Source organism: Myxocyprinus asiaticus, chromosome 46 (assembly GCF_019703515.2).
Source record: "Myxocyprinus asiaticus isolate MX2 ecotype Aquarium Trade chromosome 46, UBuf_Myxa_2, whole genome shotgun sequence".
Classification (NCBI taxonomy): Eukaryota; Metazoa; Chordata; class Actinopteri; order Cypriniformes; family Catostomidae; genus Myxocyprinus; species Myxocyprinus asiaticus.
In genome coordinates, this window is record NC_059389.1 from 19464861 (window position 1) to 19487561 (window position 22701).

The following is a 22701-nucleotide window of genomic DNA, read 5'->3' on the forward strand; positions in this document are numbered from 1 at the left end:
TCCAAAAATGGCTGAATTTGAGGGGCTGCGTGATGTTAGCCAATCATAACAGTGGGCGTTTACGTTGAAGTTTTAAGGAGGCGCTTAAGCCAAAACCGAGCGTTTCAGACAGAGGGCCAGAGATAGGGTGGAAATTGATCATATATCACTAAATTCTGAATGTTTTGATGAAAACAAAAACATTACTAACATTATCAGTGGACCTCAGGGAAGATAATAAAACTATTAAAAAAAGAACATTTCATGACCTTTTAATATCAGATATTTTAACATTTTTATATAAAAAAAAAGGCACATCAAATGGAGTAACCCTAGGAAAACTTCTTGACATTTATGACTAAAAAAATTATATTTGTAAAACAATTACCTTGAAAAAATATGTTTGAAAACTTTTTTTTAAATTAAGTTGATGGTTACACCACTTGACATTTTTAAAGTCATTGAATCAATATTTAGGAAGAAAATGCTATAAATGTTTTTCAATAATTTATGAAACCGAAAAAAAAAATAAAAAAAATAAAACTAGATTTCTACAAACTTGACACGTGTTTTTAACTAGATTTTTAAAAGATTTTAAATTTGTATAATATCGGACAACCTTATTTGTCAATGACCCTTATAGCTCAATTATAACTCTAGTGCTCAACTCTAGCCCCTTTGTTTGGAAGAGACAACATAAAAGCACTTCATCTTGAAGCTTAGCTCTGCTAAGAAACCAGACTGCTCATGTACCGTTAAGTGAACTGTTTGTTCTGGGGTGTTCGGGAATCGGGATACAACAGTGCAGAACAACGTGATCCACAGTGGTCATTAAGGTCAAAAATCTTGCCTAAGGACGCAGGGGGATATTTCAACATATAAAAGGATTGACCAGTAACTGCATTATGCAAGTTAAGAACACTGTTGATATTACTGAGGAAGTTCATGCAGAAGATTATTCTCATGAGGTGTGTTTTGTATGTATAAGTACATTTGTTTTGTTGTGTGAGTGGGCGCTCACTTTTTGTCCCCTTTCACAAGTGCTGCACAGTTTGCAGAGGGTTTTTGTAGAAGTTGATTTTGGGAGCTGATCTAAGAGTAGTTCTGTGGTTTCTCTTTTGATAGTTAAGATCAGAATAGGGCTGGGATCAAGCTGATCCTAGATCAACACAAAAGGGTGTCTCTACATACGAACAGTAAGAGAGTTGTATGCATGATGGGAAATGATATGTTTCCCAAATGTAGATCAAAAGAACAAAGCTAAACCACAAGTAGTAAACAGCCTCTGAGTTTCACATGTGTCAGAATAGCTGAACTGACATTTAAAGGCTACACTGACTTTTAAATAAAAAAGAACAACAAAATGTTTTACCCAAACATGAAAATTCATCAAAGTCATAATTTACTCACCCTTATATTGTTCCAAACTTATATGACTTCAAGGAATATTCTGGGTTCAATACAAGTTAAGCTCGATTGACAGCATTTGTAGCATAATGTTGATTACCACAAAAAAGTATTTTGACTCATCCCTCCTTTCCTTTAAATAAGCAAAGATCGAAGTTACAGTGAGGCACTTACAATGGAAGTGAATGGGGCCAATTTTCAGAGGGTTTAAATACAGAAATGTGAAGCTTATAATTTTATAAAAGTACTTACATTAATTCTTCTGTTAAAACGTATGTATTATTTGAGCAGTAAAGTTCTTTAAATCATCATTTTAGCATTTTAGGGTTTGTTGACATTACATTGTCATGACAACTGAGTTATAAAAGAAAAGGTTTGTAAGTGATTTTATCACACTAAAATCATGTTAACACACATATTGTTTACGTCTTGTGGATATACTTTTGAAACAGTGAGATTTTGGCCACATTCACTTCCATTGTAATTGCCTCACTGTCAGATTTTTGCTTTTTTTTTTTTTTTTAAGAAAAGGAGGGACGAGTTGAAGTTATTTTTTGTGGTAATCAACATTATGCCACAAATGCTGTAGATTGAGCTTAACTTGTATTGAACTCGGAATATTCCTTTAATTTCTTTTGTGGTACACAAAAGCAGATAGGCAGAATGATTGCTTATAACAAAATACGTAATGAAAAATGGATGAAATGAAAGTAAATGGTGACTGAGACTAACATACTGCCTAAAATCTTCTTTATGGGTTTCTCCTTTGAAAGAAACCCATAACATGAGGGTGAGAAAATAATGAATTTGCTAAATTTTCATTTTTGGGTAAACTAACCCTTTAACACAAAATCTTTTTACAGCAGTCAAGCCTTAGGTATTGGAGTCAGTCTTTGTTGAGAGTTCTAGTCATTTCTAATTTATAGCTTCCATGAAAGCAAACTGTATTATGTGACCTTCAGTCCTTGGAGGTGTGTTTGCCAGTCAGTCATACGGATTACCATAACACGTTGTTGGAAAGTGTGCAGTCAAGTTGTTATTATGAGAGACAACTTAAGAGCTGCCACATTATCGTCTTTCCATGCTCGTCCAGTGCGGGAAAGGAACCACAAGCGCAACCCACATGAGTCAGCACAGAAAAAGTATCATAATTACTCATAATGACTTTGCTTACATTTCTTCAAATTGCTAGATATAGCAGGTTGCCAGCTTTAAAGTGGAGTTCACATGAAATACACTGCATCCTTTAGGAACTAACATATGTCTGTCTGTCTGTCTGTCTGTCTATCTATCTATCTGCAGTATACACAACACTTGCAAAATTTTACACATTTGCAATATGCCTTGTGCAATATAAATATGCTATTTGCCATACAAGAGAAACCGTCTAATCAGCTCTTTGCAGCTATATGGGCCTTGTGTTCTAGGACAGCATGGCCTTGACTGGGCTGTTCCACCTATTAGTGTGGTTAGGCTGTCCTGACACACTGTACATAAGACCAATGAGACTAAACAACCCAGGAGTGAGGTTGCCACAATCATCTGTAATGATGCCCAGCCTTAGAATAAGGTGATATTTTTGAGAGTCTATAGAGAAATAGCTGAATCATCTTACTCGTGTGGTGAAAATGAAAATGTGATTCAACCTACTCCTGAACATTTTTGGAAAATGTGTCACATTGAGATTATAACTGAAGAACTAAAGAGTGGGTTGTTCAGTGTGTGGGTGAATTGAGATTCATATTTTCTTGCAGATATGCAAAAATGCTTAGTGCATTCTGCTGAAGCATCTGTACAATTCATATAGTATTGTAAGGTGCATTGTTGCATATTGCAGTGCAGTAATCTTGCTCAAGTATGTTACAAGAGAAGATGCATCTAAACATTTTAATTGAATCACAGACCACACCATTATTAGACTCAATTCTAGCCATAATGCAAGTTTAGGTGCAGAATATTATTTACTTCAGTGAATATTTGAAGTAAATTTCTGACTACAAGTCTTGGCTACAAAAAATATGAAAAATGTCTCTGTTATTACCTAGGAAAAAAAGATACAGTTCATTGAACACATGATGACCTTTTGTCACAACATGCCCCAACAGCAGACATCACTATATGGGGTAAGTTGTCACAATGGAACATGCCACTAAACAGCCTGTTATAGGCTTTTCAGCTAAATTTAAACAGTAAAACAATTATGAAACACAGAAAAATTTGGGTTTGAAGTAGGTGTTTGAAACCACATATAAAAACCATGTGAAAGCACACTTAAATTAACTGAGATATAGCACTTGTGACAACTTCCCTGTATGACAGCTAGCCTCGTTCTCCTCTAGTTGTTAATATTTTTCTTACAGAAGGGGGTTCACATGCATTTCCTTCCACTTGAAATTTGAGGCAGCATTCTTGTGAAACAGGAACTGTCTTCTTGTTGTTATGCTATGATAGGATTAGCCTCAAAACACTGCAGGAAATGCAAGAACACTCAGTTCTTGTGGTGGTGAAAGAATATGTAAAGTAATACAACCAGATGGCCCTCTGAATGCCATGTAGCTGTGCACTCAATGAACACTTGGAACTTTCCAGGGAAGTCTATTGTGAGTTCGACTGAAAGAGAGTACATGCTTTCCCACAGGAGAACAGTGCATCATTAAAGCTGAAGTGGCTGGCTACAACCCTTCCCTTTCTCCTCTTCTGTCTTCTTATAAGATTAAGTAACTTTTGAAACACTGATCTCCATTTTTACCCCCACAGTTTGCTCAAGAAATGCAAGAAGACTAAAATGCATAAATATGTCACAGTTTTCTATATTATGTTGCCATTCAATATGGGGCTATGCAATCATGGCAGCTTAAAGGGATAGTTCACCCAAAAATAAAAATGTATCTCATCATTTACTCACGCTCATGCCATCCCAGATGTATATGACTCTTTTGCTGAACACAAACAAAGATTTTTAGAAGAATATTTCATCTCTGTAGGTCCATAAAATGCAAGTGAATGTTGGCCAGCGCTTTGAGGCTCCAAAATGCACATAAAAGTAATCCATAAGACTCCAGTGGTTAAATCCATATCTTCCATATGATAAGTGTGGCTGAGAAACAGATCAATATTTAAGTCCTTTTTACTATAAATTCTTCTCCCTGCCCAGTAGGTGGCAATATGCACAAAGAATGTGAATTGCCAAAAACAAAAGAAGAAGAATGTGAAAGTGGAGATTGATAGTAAATAAAGACTTAAAATATTGAACCGTTTCTCACCCACACTTATTATATCACTTCTGAAGATATGGATTTAACCACTGGAGTCTTATGGATTACTTTTATGCTGCATTTATGTCCTTTTGGAGCTTCAAAATGTTGGTGCCCATTCACTTGCCTTGTATGGATTTACAAAGCTGAGATATTCTTCTAAAAATCTTTGTTTGCGTTCTGCAGTAGAAAGAAAGTCATACACATCTGTGATGGCATGAGGGTGAGTAAATGATGACCAGAGGTCTGATTTTATTATACAGAGTCATTGCAAAGGAATGTATAAATGTGCCATGCTTCAGTAAAAATAATTACAGTTGCTTTTAGATACATTGTATGTACATTGTGCAGTATACAATGACAGGGAATGAAAATACATAAATGCATTATAATAATTTACATTTATTTATTTGGCACTGTTTCTTATAAGCTACTTACAGTGCATTCAATGTATGCATTTTATTGATATAAGGGTGTTTCTTTTTAACACTCTCACTATTTTTTTTTTAATAAAATGTATCTACTAACAATGTCCAACAATATACAGTAGTGGCCAAAAATATCGCCACCCTTGGTAAATATGAGCAAAGAAGGCTGTGAAAAAAATAAAATAAAAAAAAAATAATCTGCATTGTTTATCCTTTTGATCTTTCATTCAAATAAATCACAAAAATCTAACCTTTAATTGAAGTAGAACAAATGATAGAAAGTAAATATCTCATTATTAAATAAATATTTTACTCCAAGACACATTTACCACAATTATTGGCACCCCTAGAAATTCTTATGAGTAAAATATATCTGAAGTATATTCCCCTTCATATTTTAAATTTTTTAGTACACCTGGGTGACTAGGAACATGAAATTGTTCAGCCATGACTTCCTGTTTCACAGGGGTATAAATATGAGGTAACACACAGGCCAAATTCCCTTAATCATCAATCACAGTGGGTTAGACTAAAGAATATAGTTCTGATGTGCAGCAAAAGGTTGTTGAGCTTCACAAAATGGGAAGTGGCTATAAGAAAATAGACAAAGCATTGAAAATGCCCATTTCCACCATCAGCCCAATAAAACAGTTCCAATCAACTGGAGATCTTAAGAATCGGCCTGGAAAAGGACATGTGTCTATATAGTCTCCACGCACAGTGAGGAATATGGTTCAAGTGGCCAAAGAATCTCCAAGGAACACAGTTGGAGAATTGCAGAAATTAGTTGGGTCTTGGGGTCAGAAAGTCTAAAAACAACTAAATAAATATTAGACATCACCTACTTCACCACAAGTTGTCTGGGAGGTGTAATGAAGTTCAATGGAAAGGAGGAGGCGAGAACTGGCTTGACAATATAAATAATAATTTAATAATAATCTTAAACAAAAAGACAAACACATGCCGGGCAGCTGCCCGAAACTCTCTCTCTGGAACTGCCGCCTCCGGTCGCCTTTATCCCTCTCGAGAGCTTGATTAGCCTGATTAGGGGCCAGGTGTGCAGCATCATGACCCGGCCCTACCCTCCTCCCTGCCACAGGAGGGTTTCAAGAAAAAAAGCCTCTGCTCTCATCAAACAACAAACTCAAGCATCTTCAGTTTGCCAGACACTACTGGAACTTCAAATGCGACTGGGTTCTATGGTCAGATAAAACAAAAAAAGAGCTTTATGGCAGCAAACACCAGAGATGGGTTTGGCGCACAGAGATGAAGAAGTACCTAATGTCCACGGTTAAATGTGGTGCTGAATCTTTAATGTTGTGGGGATGTTCTTCTGCCAGAGGTCCTAGACATCTTGTTCGGATACATGGCATCATGGACTCTATCAAATACCAACTGATAAAAAAATCAAAACCAGACTGCCCCTGCCAGAAAGCTTAAAATTGGCCCTGGTTGGATCTTCCAGCAAGACAATGATCCAAAACACACATAAAAATCAACACAAAAATGGTTTACTGACCACAAAATCGAGGTTCTGCCATGGCCATCCCGGTCCCCTGACCTGAATCCCATAGAAAATGTGTGGGGTGAACTGAAGAGGAGAATCCACCAACATGGACCTCTGAATTTGAAGGATTTGTGGAGATTCTGTATGGAGGAATGGTCTCAGATCACTTGCCATGAGTTCTCCAACCTCATTAGGCATTATAAGAGAAGACTCAGAGCTGTTATCTTGGCAAAGGGAGGTTGCAAAAAGTATTGAATAAAAGGGTGCCAATAATTATGGCCAATGCATTTTGGAGAGAAATATTTATTTAATAATTAGATATTTCCCCTGTTTCAATTGTTCTACTTCAATTAAAGGTTAGATTTTTGTAAAAAATTGTAATGAAAGATCAAAAGGATAAACATTGCAGATTTTTTTTTTTTTTTCCACAGCCTTCTTTGCTCATATTTACCAAGGGTGCCAATATTTTTGGCCAATAATCACCACCAATAATCAAAACAAGCAAGTACAACCCCCCGAATATTTATACCATGATCAATGGAAACATGTAAATGCTTCACGCTGCAACCTTTAAATAATATTTTCACACTTTCTGCATAATTTGGAAAAATAACAGCTAGACTGGAAATGATGCCCAATTAAAAATATTCTACTCACAAGTGATATTTACCTCGATTTTTCTTTGTGTTCTTCAAATGTCACTTGTCCTGTATTTCATTTCAAGCACGCTCTTCATGGACACTTTTGTCGACTTGGTTAACAAATACACTAACTTTTTTTTCTTTTATTAAATCTACTTAATCTGGGGCAAAATTGTTTGGTGTGGAGGAAATTACACGTGTGGGACAGTTGTAAATTTGGAAAAAATCATAGAAATTTTCACAATAAATATCGAAATGCTTTATGTTTATTTCATTCTTTGTTTAGATCATCATATCTTAAAATATATAATCCTTTGTATTTTTATAATTGATTTTCATAGTTTAATATTGTGTACATAAAAAGGCAGTTGAAAATGACCAAAAATAAATGAAAATGGAATGAAAATAGATCAATTATAATAATTTACATTGATTTGGCAGAGGGTCTTGTCCAGCGTTGGTAAGTTACTCTAAAAAAGTAATTAATTACTAACTACTAATTACATCTTCTACAGTGTAATTAGATTACTGTACTAATTACTCTGTCTGAAAAGTAATTGCATTACTTATTACTAATTACTTTCTAAAACACTGATCAACCTCGACCAGATGAAAAATACAAGGATAGACATGAAATTGTTTTTTTAAATCTTTCAAATAAATCTTATAAAATCAAATTAACTATTCATGAACTGTCCAAAGAATTTAAGGGGGCAGCATTAAATTAGAAAACATACATTTTAACATTAGACGTTAAATTTCGATTGTAAATTCACTATTGTTTTATATAGAATTGTTCTAGAGTCTATACAGTATTTAACACAGTTACATCAGAAGTAACTGTAATTAAAGTACTGAGAAATTTAGAGTAATCCCTTACTTTACTTTTTTCACTGAAAAAGAAATTTAATTACAGTAATTAATTACTTAGTAATTCATATAACCCAACACTGGTCTCATCCAAAAGGTACTAACAATGCATTCAAAGATATACATTTTATTGATATTATTGTTATCAGAGAATTTAACACATGACCTTTGGCAGTGTTACTACCAGTTCAGCTACAGAAATACTAATACTACTACTACTACTAATAACAATAATAATACTAATAGCACTAATTAAAGTTCGCTGTTTTAAAATATATGACAGTGTTAGTGACAAAACCAAAACCACTCCAAATTTATAAGGGATAATGATAGATAATGTGGATTATAATGCTTTGAAAATAAACTCCATCCTCACACCTACAGAACTGCAAAGCCTTTTGTGTGCATACAGGTACTGAGGGAAGTTCCTCTGATACTTTGTAAAAGTTTGGTGGGGGCAAGTAAGGTAGTGCACTCCGGGACACGTCGCCATCCAATGATTGCTCGTCCGCTCTGACGACGTTGCCAAACGCTACCGGCCGACACGCCCCCAGCATGGATACAATCAGCTGTACAATCGGCGCACAGCATACTGTCACTTTAACGTTGTGAGGACTACAGCCACGATGGGAGTTTTCATATTCAATCAAGACAAGTTTTCAGAGCTCTCGTCGCCGGAAACGTATATCTAGAGAAAGAAAGCAGTCGGTGTTGCGCGTTCACGGTTCGACCCCGCATGATTTACATGCAGGATGTCAGTGTTGCTGAAAAGCCGGTAAGATTAGTACAAAGTGAGTTTGCTACCTCTTCAGCATCACACAAAGGGATCTACTGAGTTGAATGGTGTTGTGTCATTGGGGTTTGAATGTCATAAAGAAACATCATCGAAACGAAATGGATCACTTCGCAGCAGAGTGCCTTGTGTCAATGTCCAGCCAAGCAATTGTTCACGGTCCAAAGGGAAATAGAGAGATCAAACCCGAAACTGCGGCTGCACAGAGGAATGGAGATGAGGCCAAGGAGCCTTTGAGAGATAACTCCTCTCTCTTTGTGGTGGCGAGAATTTTGGCGGATTTTAATCAACAGACACCAATCAATTTTGCCGAGCAGGCAAAAATAAAGGAGGAGAGCACTGTGCCACCAACGGCGACCCTAAACAGAGATGATGGGAACTCTGCCACACCTACCACCATCACCGCCGACTCTGCTCTTAAACAAAGAAGCAAAAGAAATAGGGGCCGAATTGAACAAGAAGTCCCGCAGAAAAAGCACAAATGCCACTATTCAGGTTGTGAAAAAGTTTATGGCAAATCGTCCCATCTCAAAGCCCACCTAAGGACACATACAGGTCAGTTTCCATTCCTGCCAAGTGTATTAACGTTTCGCAGATCAAATGTAGCCTGCGCGTTGAAAGTGCTTGGGGAGGTAAATAAAATGGAATTACGCGCGGATGTATGACGATGGTAGCGACATTTTCACATTGGTACACTTTGGGCACATTGTGTACGGTACAAGCTCAGCTATTAATAGTTGATGGGACAACCTTTATGTAACTAAAACAGTGAGATCCTCCATAAAACATACATTTCCACATCTAACTAGTCGTTTTCTAATAAAACAAATGTATTTGAGGTAAGTAGCATCGTAAATATTGCCACGCCCACTATGAGGAAGCTATATGATAAACGGCAACAGTTCTCCATCCCCAGTGCCTCGCCTATATCACCCCCAGCCAACTCAAACACAAGTCCAATAAACCATTTACAATATACGTGCAAACGCACGCGCATATACATGCAGTTCAATACATGCACATTAAAGCAAACCAGCTCACAATTAAATCTTGCACTCTCATAGGGGGAAAAAAGCCAGGCAACCCATGATGTAATCGCTCATAAAAAGCCTTATAGTCTATATTTTCAGGAAGTGAAGGTGGTGGTTTGCGATAAGTCAACTGGCAGTAGGTCGCGGTGCACAACCACTGAGAACGGCCGTGATCCATCCGAAAAAACAAACAAAAATGCACTGCAGATCATAACGCACTATGCAACTTTTTCTTTACGTAAGTCCGTAAAACATATGCAAAGGGATTCAAATAAAAGCAAAAAATAAATAAATAAAAGATGAACTTCTGCGATTGCTTGTTTGACTGTTAAGCTCTTTGTTGTGATGTGCCACACCCCCGTCAGACAGACTGCCAGCTGATCTGGCCAGCAACAGACTCGACCAGCCGAGCGCAGATCAGAGCACCCGCCCTCAGCGCAGGTTTCTACGGCTTTTTTTTTCTTCTTTTTTTTTCTTCTTTTTTTTCTTTCTTTATTTTTAATCCTATATAACTGGCAGAAGAACAACTACACGTTAAGTACCGTATTTTCACGCGGGATGACGTGTACTGCCGCCGCAGCCGTATTATTAATACAGTGTTTACAGCACTTGTTGTCACGCCAGACAACAGTTGGGCCGCCTGAGAGGAAACTTGTGTTGAGTTGAAACGTTCTTGACACCCAAAGGTGTCGTGGCCTCAGATCAGAACAGATCAAATATAAACCACACAAGTGTGTAAATTGTGTCAGGGCTTTCCGAAACTCTCACTGATTATGGTAAATGACACATTGCGACGTGTATTGTCAATTAATACTTGTTATTAGATATAATTTCTCACAGATATTGTGCTGGTTTCAATAGTTTAAGGTAAGAAATATAAAGTCATAACTCTTAAATGTTATCTGTGGCATTGCTGCTTTTATTACATTGATGTTTAGGGAGTATAATTACAGTTAGGTCCAGATGCCAGGGGCGTCACATTTATTTAAAAAGTGGTGGGGACGGTTGCCACAAAGTTGTGAAACGTAGACATATTAAGTATTTTACGCACAGATTAACTCAAGTAATCTGTTGATTTGATCAGTAGTCATCCTTGTTGACCAATTTAAGTGCTACAATACATATTTAACATGATTAATTTGGTAACTTGATCCATTCATCCAACACTATCAGTACTGGGATTTTGTTTGTCAGTGAATAAATCAATTGATCCGCATAATTTCAGCCAGAGTGACTGATTGGTCTCATGGTAAAGTTTAGCCCCTAGTACAAGGAGTTCCAGGTTTTAATCCGCCATAATATAACTTTTTATTTTAATAAAGGAAGATTGCTTCTGTATGTCATTGGATGTACTGTATATCATGAGCAGGGTCACATCTGTTTGTATTTTGCATTGCGATTTAACTGGAAAGCAGCGCATGTCTGAAGCACAAGAAAACATTACCGACCGCTGTTACTCAACACCACTGATAACAGCCACAAAGAGCACTCATTATAACATAAAAATAACAAATTCCAATGTTGGATCGTCAGTTATTATAACACACACAAACTAAATGATAACTCCTGCTCAAGAACTGGAGATGTTTCTTCTACCTTAGATACATACCTGACAAAAGCTATTTTAAAAAGTGGTTTAGACATAATTGGCCAAGGCAAAAAAGTGGTAGGGTTCCATCCCATCACTAAATGATGCCAATGCCAGATGCAATCTGCTAACATTTTTTTTTGTTTTGGTTTTTGCATTATATGCGCTGAATTTGAGAAAAAAATCTTACGCATGTGTTGATTCTGTGTAGGCCTCGTAATGTAACGAATATCATATATAGCATGTACAACTTAGCTTTGAAGTATTTTCCAACTCGAGATGGGCGTGATGTTTTTTTACTTAGCTTTATAATAGGTTTAGTCTTTTACAGTATAATGACATGTTAATGTCAGAACATACCACATACTACCCTGCAATAAGGCATATTGTTCTGTAACTCTACGGTATGTTTATTTGACCACAGATATGGTCTGGTGTACAGTGCTGAATGTGTCTACTTTGGTGTTTACAGATCAAAATCAGACATTTAGAATAGATAAACATCCACTAATTCATTCTTTGTGGTATTTTTTTATGGTATGCATTTAAGACCCCTATACTTCCTCTCTTTCAGTTGGGTTTTTCTGCAAGTTGCTGACTTGCGATTGGGTCTTGCCGTAGTCACTGGTCTGTGATTGGGTTATGATTCGGTTTAACAATGAGTGTTTCATCTCATTTGTTTTGGTAATCAGGTAATGTGGGTCATCTGAGCTCAGCAGTCCCAGCTCAGCTAACCTGCTCAGTTGTTGGCCCCTTTCTTAAGCACTCAGCACATTTTCCAAAAGGCACTACTAATAGAGCAAAGATAGGATGGATGCTTCTCCCAGCTACACACGTTTGAACTGAAGGGGGAACACAGTGTTATAAAAACAAACTTGGGGAGCCAAGAGTACTGGAGGCCTTATTTGACTTCAGAAACGCCCTGAATTCCCTGCTGGCTCTGGTTTGAACCCTGCTTTGGATCATTTGTCTCACTTCAGCAGAATTTGGGCACAGGGTTGAGTCCAGCTTTTAAAAGACCAGGCACTTAAAGTGCAGTGTTGCAGATGTGTTTGAAGTTGTATACTGTAGCTGTAAGATGAAAGCTTGGGCTATTGGGTTTTCCATCCAGAGATATGCAGTCATGCCTCTCAAACTGCATTTATATGAATGCTGACTTTTAATTTAGTAAAAAAATGCAACAGGTATTCATATGTCTCTATTTTAAAATGAACTTGCATTTTGTGTGTGTGATGAAAACACAAGGTACTCTAACATGTGTGGTACACTTAATAAGAAGTAAATAATGATTGTTTCTTTTTACATCCAAGATCTTTTCAGAATTTTTAGGCTATTGACTGAGTAGATCATGAGTAAAAAGGGGGAGGGTCTGGCCATCACATGTGTAAGCTTGCTGGAAGAAGATGTTTTATGATAAAGTTGGAGCAGTTGGACTGTCATGATCAAACAACACAGAAATGTTACAAAGGGCTCAACTTAATACTTTGAAATGCACTGCAGTGCACACACAAATGCAGTTGTTTAAACAGTTGTTGAGTGATGATCTTAAATGGAAGTCAATTTTGACTTTGTAATAAACTTTAAAAGTACAACCTTATAGTAGATTAGTAGAGGTAATTATGTTGGCGCAGAGCAATTTAAGTATTATTTTACTTCCCAAGAATTTGTTACCAGCTCATATAACGTTGTAATAGCACTTGTTTGCTGACTGAATGACCCCTTCTTTAACTGTCTCAAACCACATACGTTTGCCAAGCCAACAATTATAGGTCCTGGGTCTATTTGTAGCTTTGTTGTCTTTTTAAAACAAGACTGTGTATTGTGAGTTTATACCCTTAACACTTCTGTGGTAACGTGGATACAGAGTGTCCCTCATTGAGATAGGGTTATAGGAATAACCTCCTCGTGACCTTTAAAAAGAGAACAACTTCAGTTGAGTCTGACTGTACTGACACTGCCAGTCCAGTACTTTGTCTGAGGGCATACTGAACTTTTATCTCCACTTAGCTGATGTTTGTAGACATGTTAAGATTTGATATTGGCCAAGGAAAGCATCAGTCATAATATTTGACATTTTTTAAGGCTGTGCAGAATCTCAAGGCAAAAACAGGAGGCACTGGAAAGTTGGAGAGGGTAGAAAGAAAAAAAGATGCAAACTTTTAGAGCATGTGGTTGGATAAGCAAGGGCTCATTAATCATCCTTATTAACACAGATGGACAGATTCAGAGATGCCTGGTTTGCGTTCGATGAGTTGTTAAATGCAGTAGTGCACAGTATGTTTGCAGATGATAATTTATACATTTCTGATTACTTTATTAGACCACAGTTGATTGTGACGATAAACGGAACTAGGTATGTGCCAGTGGTAGGCATGCCCGCCTGTGAAATGGGTGTGGGGCCATCCGGGAACAACAAAAACTGAAAGTTTCAGTTCAAAAAGAGGAAGTGACATGGCCTGGGGAGACTGCCAAGGTCATGGCTGTGACGCATTCTGGCTGTTCAGTATGCACCGAACCATGCAATTTTTCTAAGTTAGATTTCCTTCTCTCTGCAAGTGTTGCCCCATCAAATTTGAATGTTGTACCTGCAACTCAAAGTGGAACAGTTGTATTATTACTTTACCTCTGCGTTATTGGATTTCTACACATTTAAAGATGTCTGGACTGCTTGTTAAAGAGTAGCATGTCCTAACTTGGATCTTTTGATTTCAACATTAACTGTAGCCTTCATTCGATCTGTCTTCCAAATCACATCCCCATATAATTCAGTTTAAAGTTTAAAGGTATTGTGTTCACGATACTTGTATGTTAGTGTTCTCTTTTGATTCTTTTTGAAAGTCAAGGCTAAATGAAAGTTCATTAGGTTCACAAATTGCTTTAATTGGCAAACCCATGATGGAGCCTTGTGATCAAAATGGTTACATGTGGCCCCTGTGTTCTGGGTTAATCTCCCATGCCCCATAATCTAATCTGCTCCCTGTACAACCCCATAATGTAATGTGGGCCCAGTTACTAGACTCATTATCCTGATTGGGATACTCAGGACCTGTATCACTATTCCTTGTACCCATGGGAATATCTCCAAGAAATTGGAAGGACATGTCATCACATCATGCACACTAACTACTTGATAGAGTCTTGAATATGATAGCATGCTTCAGATCACTCTCTTGCATGATGTGTTGTGCAAGGCAGATTAAATGTGATCATCTCCAAGGCCTAGGAGGTTTTGTAATCCTCCTTTTTATTGGCTGCATTGAGATGGTAAGTATGAGCAAGCAGAGCGGTAGGACATGGAAGATGAGAATGAACGCAGTACACAAATTGCTCATTGTGGTGAGTGGGTTGGTGAAGTGAAGGGGAACACAGCAGGTTGAAGGTCTAAGGTTACCAGACAGCTTTGTCTGATCTTCTGTGAGTATGAGAAGGTGGGTTTCTGCTTCAATGCAAACTGCTTGGCCTAAACTATACAGAATGGGAAGACAGATTTTGTCACAAATTTGACAAGCAAGATTGGGTAAAGCAGCTTTGTTAGGGGAAGGATGCTAAGAAATACATTATGCCTCCAAAGACGGGATGGGTTTTTACAAATGGATGACCCTACTGTTATCTTTCAGAGGTGACTTTGGGACATTTTTAAGAAGTTAGTTCAAATTAAGGTTTAATTTCGGATCTGATAATCTGTTCATCTCTTGTTTCAACTAAGGCCAGAAACATACTCTACGCAAAAGCAGACCAAAGAGTTTGGTCACTGCTTTGCTAACATGCAATCCGGTTGAACATATGAATGTGCTTTTGCATTAAAGTGGTGGTTACAGACCTCAGTACTCTAGGGGCAGTTCACCCCTAATGTCCGCTACAGAGCCCCTTAGGGCAACGTTGAGAATGCAACGCGTACTTCTGTTGACTAATGAATTGCAGTTTGACACATTTTGGAATGCAACGACACACAAAATCAAGCTTGCTTGGCTAGAAGGGCCTTCGTTTATATTCAAGCGTAAAGTGACAACCCAGCATGGTATAGTCCCATTGTCCCTCTTGCCTCGCTCTTATGAAATAAATGGTTAGCTTTGACTAAGAGACAGCCTAGAATAAGCTCATTTTTGTTGGTGGTGTACCTCTAACCCCTATGACTGGTTATGGGCAGGGTCACCACAAAGGGCCATGCTGTCGCTGTATGTGGCTAGCACACACATTAGCTTCAATCACCAGCAGCACTCCTCTTGTACATTCACATAAACAAAGGCTATAATTACACAGTTGGTTTACCTTTTTGTTCGACCTGCAAACCCTGGTGCTCCTAGAGGTTCCCTTTGCATTGTGAACTGGAGGCCCCTACTGTATCTCCTGGGGCTCCTGAACACAATGTATAGATGACATTGTCTTGCTACACAATTTGGCATATCTTTTGGCATTCTCACTGGAAAAATAGATTGGACTATTGGTTCTAGTTCGCATTAAAGAAATACGTTCTTAGAACACCTCCCTGCCCTTGTTTGTAGCAACAACATTCAGAATTAAAGTGATTTGTCAGGCCTTTTTTTCCTTTCCTGTGTACTGGGTTATTTAGAGACGCGACATCCTGTGCAGTCATCCTGCATGTTGTTCAGGTGGAAGGTTTGGGAGGATGGGTGTGACCTGGATACTTATGTCCTGTACTGGGCACAGGGCCATAGTTGAGGCAGGGCTGGGCGCAGTGTTGAGATGATGACTAAAACTATTTTCCATTCCACTCCCCTGGCCTGTTACCTTGTAACCCAAATATATGTTAAAATGATGCCCAAGGGTGCATGGGTTTGGCTGAACCACTTGCCTTTTAGGATAGTCACCAGCTAGTTCATTGGGAGTGATCTTTTTCTAAGCAGGGATCATATAAAATGGGTATGTGCACCTGTGTTTATGTTTGAGAGAAGATTATCACAAAGATTAGTTGCAATATATTAGGTATATATGTATGTACATGTTTTGACCACTTAGAATTTCTTATTTCTGGCATGGTGAAGTCTCTTTGCATAACATTTCTGCTGTCAGCCTCCAATGTGACTCTCTCTCTCTCTCTCTCTCTCTCTCTCTCTCTCTCTCTCTCTCTCTAAATATGATGGCTGAAATGCTTCAGCCCCATGGGTGTTTCATCATGCGCTCATCCGCCCCTTTGCAGTCATCCATCTCTCCTAAAGCAGCCCTCACTGTCGGGAATACAGCTCTCTTGTTTTTCCTTTATTTGAAGAAAAGCATACAGTCTTCAGCTGCCATAGAAACCAAAAACCAACATACAGCCTCAGAATTTGCCATATATTAGACCATGTCAGTCATAGTTAATGCACCCGTGTTGGTATTAGGCCACAGCTTCCTATAAGTACCTTTCATACTCTGCTGAGCTCATGTATACTTTAGTTAGCTTTGGCAGAGTCTTATAAAGGTCACTCTGTTCATACCCCCACCCCCCACCCCATTTGCCCTGTGTCCTTACTGCATGCCTTTTAGGGTTTTAAGGTGAACTGCATAAGCATTGTGTAGTTTGCTGTGCACAGGTGTCGATTACTCTGCAGGAAAAAGGGGATCTGGCACTAGTGTGGCTCTGTATTTGCAACTTCCTGAAGCATGAGCCACCGGCTAAGGGTCTCACACTGACACCATGTGGGGCGCTAACTCAGCAGTTTGTGGGAGGGGATGTAGAGGAGAGGCAGAAATGTGGGGATGGGAACAGGGTGGGATCCATTGTCAAAGCCCTCCATTGATGTAGGTAATTCATTCAGCTGCATCTGTAGGCAACCTGATTTTCTGATTTTCTGCAGCAGCAGCAATTCATGCATTTGGGTTTTTGAGAAGGAGATATTGGGAAGAAACAAGAGAGACAGAAAAAGAGGGAGAGGCTATTCTCTTGTGTTGGTTTGGTTCAGCTTTTTTGCATAGAGAGGGCAGAAGAGTTCTCTGTGAATGATGTCTAACTGCTGAAAGTGAACTTCAAGGTCAGGAAGAAAGTACATTATCTTAAGGTTTGTATAATACCAGGATGTTAACAGAACTTCCATCATTTTGTATTAATATTTGAATGTTTACACTCTTCATCATGTTGATAGAAGAAATGTTACAGTTTGACAGGCCAATTTGTCCTTTGATTATTAAAGCGGAAGTGTGTAATTTCTGTGCCACTAGCATCACCAAACAGAATTGCTCTTTTCAGATAGATTCAAGAACACTCCCCCTGACGTCCATGTACAAACAAATAGTCCTGCCCCAAACTCGCACCATTGGTGATGTTGCTGTATCAGGCTGGATTGGCCGCTCAAACAAAGAGAAGAATTGCGTTAAAGTGTTACACTTGAGGTGTAATCAACCTACAAATGGATTACTGTATTTGTAGTTGACTCTGCATATTAAGCTAGAATATTAGAATTATTTTTTGCAGTGAAAAATTACCTACATCTGCTTTGAAATAAGAATTGGGAAGGGGGGCTTGTTTTAAAGATCAGCCTTAATGAGCAATTTTTGTTATTAGCCAATTCATTTGTATTTTACTATTGACAGTAAAACAGATATAATTTAAACAAAAGATTTGCTCAGTGTTTATGCAGGTTTAGTGGGTTGTGTGGTGTACATGACTGTTAGAGTCATGGATGACAGACTAGCACCTCACCCACCTGCCCTTGCCTGTTACTGTTCACCAGCTTAAGGCTACAGCTGTCTTCATGTCCTTTATTAAACAGGGTTAAATAATTATGCTGTGCTGCAAAACGAACCTAGTGGCCATTTAAGGCCAAGACCTGGAATGGAATAAGGTCAATTTCAGCTTATACACATATCTAAAATATAAGCAGAGCAGTACTGTGAGATTTGCTTCTCAAGTGGTTGGAAAATAGAGGGGAGGGGACATAAGCTACAGTATTTGTGGCTGCTTCCTCGTATAATGTGTCTTTCGACTGTGCGCGCACATGTGTTGTACAGGCTGTGAGGAGTGAGTTATGACTACTAGGCTCGGAAGGTTTGATTGAAATGCCTGATGGTTAAGGCTCTCCTGCCAGACACAAGGCCAGTGCTATTGTTCCCAGCATTAAAACCCTGGGAGGAGAGTGTGCATTTGAAAGGCAAGTGGCTTTTAATGTTTTTCATCAAAAGACAAAAGAGGATGATAAATTAAACATGGTTCCTTTTGTCACAATGTCTCTGGACAAGTCTGGTCCAGTCCTCATCGTTGTACCTGACCTAGCCGTAATGTCTGTGTTACACCCACAGCCATTTGCATTAATCCTCAATTTCTTGAAGTCACTGGCACGAACAGAGCACTGAAAGCCTGATCTGACTCACCAAGTCTCATGTGGTTTGACAACCCCCCACCCCCTCCCTCTGTAAACACGCACAAATATGTGTTGTACTTCTGTGTTTTTGTTCCATTCCCACACTTGTCTCTTAATGCTGTAATCTTGGTCAAACCACCAAGAAAGTTTTCATTTAGTCATCAATCTGCTCACTAGACTTTTTTAATATTTTATTAATATAAAGTTGTGTCGAATACAGATTCGACGATAATTCTGCCCATGTGCTAAATTGCCCACAGCTATGACATAAGTCTAGGCTATGTTTGTGCCAAACTTTGTGGTTTTTGCTCTCCATGGTGTGCTGTAGTTTAAGTGAACTCACTTCTTGGCACCCTCAGTTGGATGGAGGGCGTGACCCATATTTCTCTTCTAACTTGGTTGCTGATGGGATTGCATCCACTCCCATAATTCCCTGCTCCTATGGGGTAGAGTTGAGGTCATTGATTGAGCACTGCAGCCATGGTGGTGAAAAAGGGGAAGCTGGGCTGACTGCAGAAATTTCCCATTTTCGCTGTGCTGAAACAAGTCGAGAATTTTCTTGCAGAAATTAAAGGAATAGTTTACCCACAAATGAAAACATTTGGACTGAGAAGAGGCCACTCTGGGTCTGCCTCTGTCTCCAAAGCAGTCTTGTAATTAACCAGCCATTCAGTTCTTGGGCTGGCATGACCCACCAGGAATTAATTACAACCTCTGGTGAGTGCTACAACTACATTTGTGGTGCCATTTTAAAGATCTGGTTTCTCGTGGTGTGCCACAGATAACAAAATATGCACACTCAGAGTGCAGGGTACACCTGTGGCTAAGATACTGTGCCCATGTTTCAGAACGTCTGATTTGATCGGGATCTACACCATCTGCAACATCAGGATCTAATACATATGATATTGCAAGCATCATGTCTTTGTCTATTTTACATGTGTGTTTGTTGTATCGTTTTTGCTTTTTTGATCTCGATCTTACTACGTTGTTTAGTGTTAAAAGATCGCTTTCATATCTGTTCCGCGAGTGCTGTTAAACATGCACACTGTCACATCTGTGTGTAGTTTTGAATTCACCGCTGTAATGCTAGCTCATGCATGAGGCAGCGCAATGATTGGATGGATGCATTCCTTCTCATGAATAATGTGGAGAAACGCTCAGAATCGAATGAAGTATTAGCATACTCTACTACCAATCACAACTCCGAGTTTACGCATATACAATATTTTATGACTGTGCTTTAAGTTTCGAAGAACAAAATGGCTCAGAAAACTAGAAAAATAATGAATTTACCCTTAACAATAAACATAGTGTCCCTGATTTACTAAAGGTTTGCATGTATAAAAACATATGCGAACTTGATAGCATGCGCAAAAAAGGTCCGATATGATCTACTAACGTAGTCTTCTACGGATTGCGTCTTTTAGATGCGCATAATAGCACGCCATGGCAATTTTTGCGTGTTTCCCTGAAATGAATATGAAATTTAGAGGTGTGCTTCCAAATGTGCACAATGTCAATGCACATGAAGTTGCACGGACAAAGTGATTTATCAAGACTTAACCTCCTGAGTCCCCTGCGTGACTGCTGTGTGCGTTTTCAATTTCCCTTTTTGAGTTGTAACTAAAAAAAAAAAAAAAAATTTCTAGAGCAAAACATTTATGTCCACATATGTGGACAGGGGGACTAAATTGTGAAATTTAAAGCTGTAGAAAGTCAGATTTTTTTCATCAAATTGTTTCCAGGAGTGTTGGTTATTCATGTTTTTGATACGTTACAGTTATTACAGCTGATGTTCTGTAAAGCTGAATAAATAATTCTAATTATATGCATCAACCAATCACTGCCCAGCATGTTAAAATAAAATGTAGCATTATAAGATTCTGAATCTATGTACTGATTACCATTGTCCAATGTCTGCCAAACATGTTGAGTGGTCCAAACATCTTCTGCAGCCTGAAATTGAACTTTTGGTTGGATTTTAGGATTGAATGCACTTAGCTCTATAGAAAGGTATAGGATGCTCCTTTGCTCCCTATTTAGTGAATTACTTAACCTCCAGTGTGCTGTTTTTACTGGTCTCAGAACAGTTTGAAATGCACCTTATTTTCATCCTAACTCCATATAAAACCTCTGAAAGCAACATTTTTCAGCTTTTGGATGAACCCATTTATTCTTAATGTGAAAATACTTTATATAGGAATGCCTTAACTATCGTATTGCACAGTGAAACAAAATTAAATATAACAAAACGTATATTAAAATTAAGCTAAATGACCCACAAATCTGTTATAGTTGAAATTTATTCAAAATAACTAACATGCTTTTTCTTCTTTTGAGGAAATGCAGTGCCAGTTTCCACATATGTAGACATCATGTTTATCAGGGCGCTGACGTGAAAAAATTAACAGATTTTTTAAAAGCGGCATATCAAAGGAAACTAGAGACTCTACTCTTTGCAACCAAACAGGGTTCAATGAAAAAACGTAAAGAGATTTCTTACCAGAGGCACTTTTGTTGGTGCTGCATCTGTCGGAGCTTTTCAAGTAAATCGATGGCATGCTGTTGTCACGTGACTCAGTATCATGCTGTCATTGTGGCAAAAAAGAGACTTTGAGAATGGAGAATACATAGATCACCCATTGATGACACACCTTAATGTGAAATGTAATTATTTCTCATGAAAATTTTTTTTGTTTGGTTATTTTAGAGCTCTGTATGATAACCGATAACATACTGAAGGTCATACAACTCCTATAACTCTTAGATTAAAAAAAAGCATACTAAAAAAACCGATGGCCAAATTATATCGTAATTTAATGTTTTAACATTGTTTTTAACTGGCAAAATATTGCTAAATATATTAAATGGTGGTTCTCTCCAGTGCTCGATTGAAGTGTTCCGGTGAGTGTGCACCAGTATGCCGAACAAGTGTGTCTGGCTCCCATAAAACGAGCATCAAGCGCTGGTTATCTCCCGTGCAGCATCTGTGTCTCTCTTGAGCACAACTTTAACATGGTCACGATATTTGCTGTTTGAAATTTTTATTTTGTTTTAATATACATTAGTGAATCAGAGCCAATTAGTGCTTTAATTGTTTTCAATGATGTGCAAACCTGTATATATAGATTAACATTTAAAAAAATTGTTCTGGGGTTTTCTGATCCTTTAACTACTGCAAGACAAAATGAACAAGGAATCAGCCTGGGGTTTGTACTATAGCCTTTAGCCGATACCCAAAAGGTGTCTACTCAACCTTAAGGAAGGTGTCTACTCAACCTTAAGGCAAGTGTATACTTAGTTTTCCCGCATGCCGTTCCATCTCATGCACAGTCGAGCACTTAGCCTTTCAAAGTACACTCTTTTGACCGAATATGGACACATTCAACACATGCACATTGACTGCTTTGTGACACTCTTTTAACACAGTAAATGCCAGGCGCATGCACAGATGATGTTCAAAGATGAGGACTGTCTGCGTGTCTAGAAAAACTAGGCTGCATGTGAACTTTCTGTGCGTACTTTGCTGATGACTCATTTTGCATCACATACACTGTGCACAAGACGTATCAGCACACTGAAAACCAAAGTGTACTTTGGCCTTTACAGGCTCTATATGGTTAGTATTAGGTGTAGGGGCAAGGTTAGGTGCTCGTCTGCCTACCAGGAACAGTTTGTGGTAACTTCCTGCAATGGGCTAAACCTGTCCTCCATTTTGTGTGGACCTTGTATGATGCTGGTAATGAATGTAATGGTTTGGTGCCTGGAGGAGGAATGTAAAGTCTCATTGACTTACTAAAAAAGTTTTTCAGTGGGAGCTGTTTTCCAGGCTGAAGGAAGACTTATAAAGTTACATTTCTGGAATAGCTAATTTCAGAGCATGTTCTGGGGCATTCTCAGCAATC

The 22701-nt window shown here is 38.3% G+C and overlaps 1 protein-coding gene across 1 annotated transcript in view; it reads left to right on the forward strand.

Annotated features, from left to right (window-relative positions):
* The first annotated feature begins 7926 nt into the window (after positions 1-7926).
* klf13 (Kruppel-like factor 13) overlaps positions 7927-22701 on the forward strand; it is a 32992-nt gene continuing 18217 nt past the window's right edge. Inside the window, exon 1 of the mRNA XM_051690424.1 lies at positions 7927-9434. Coding sequence (XP_051546384.1) covers positions 8927-9434 — 508 coding nt within the window. The 5' untranslated portion in view covers positions 7927-8926. The remainder of the gene's footprint in view (positions 9435-22701) is intronic.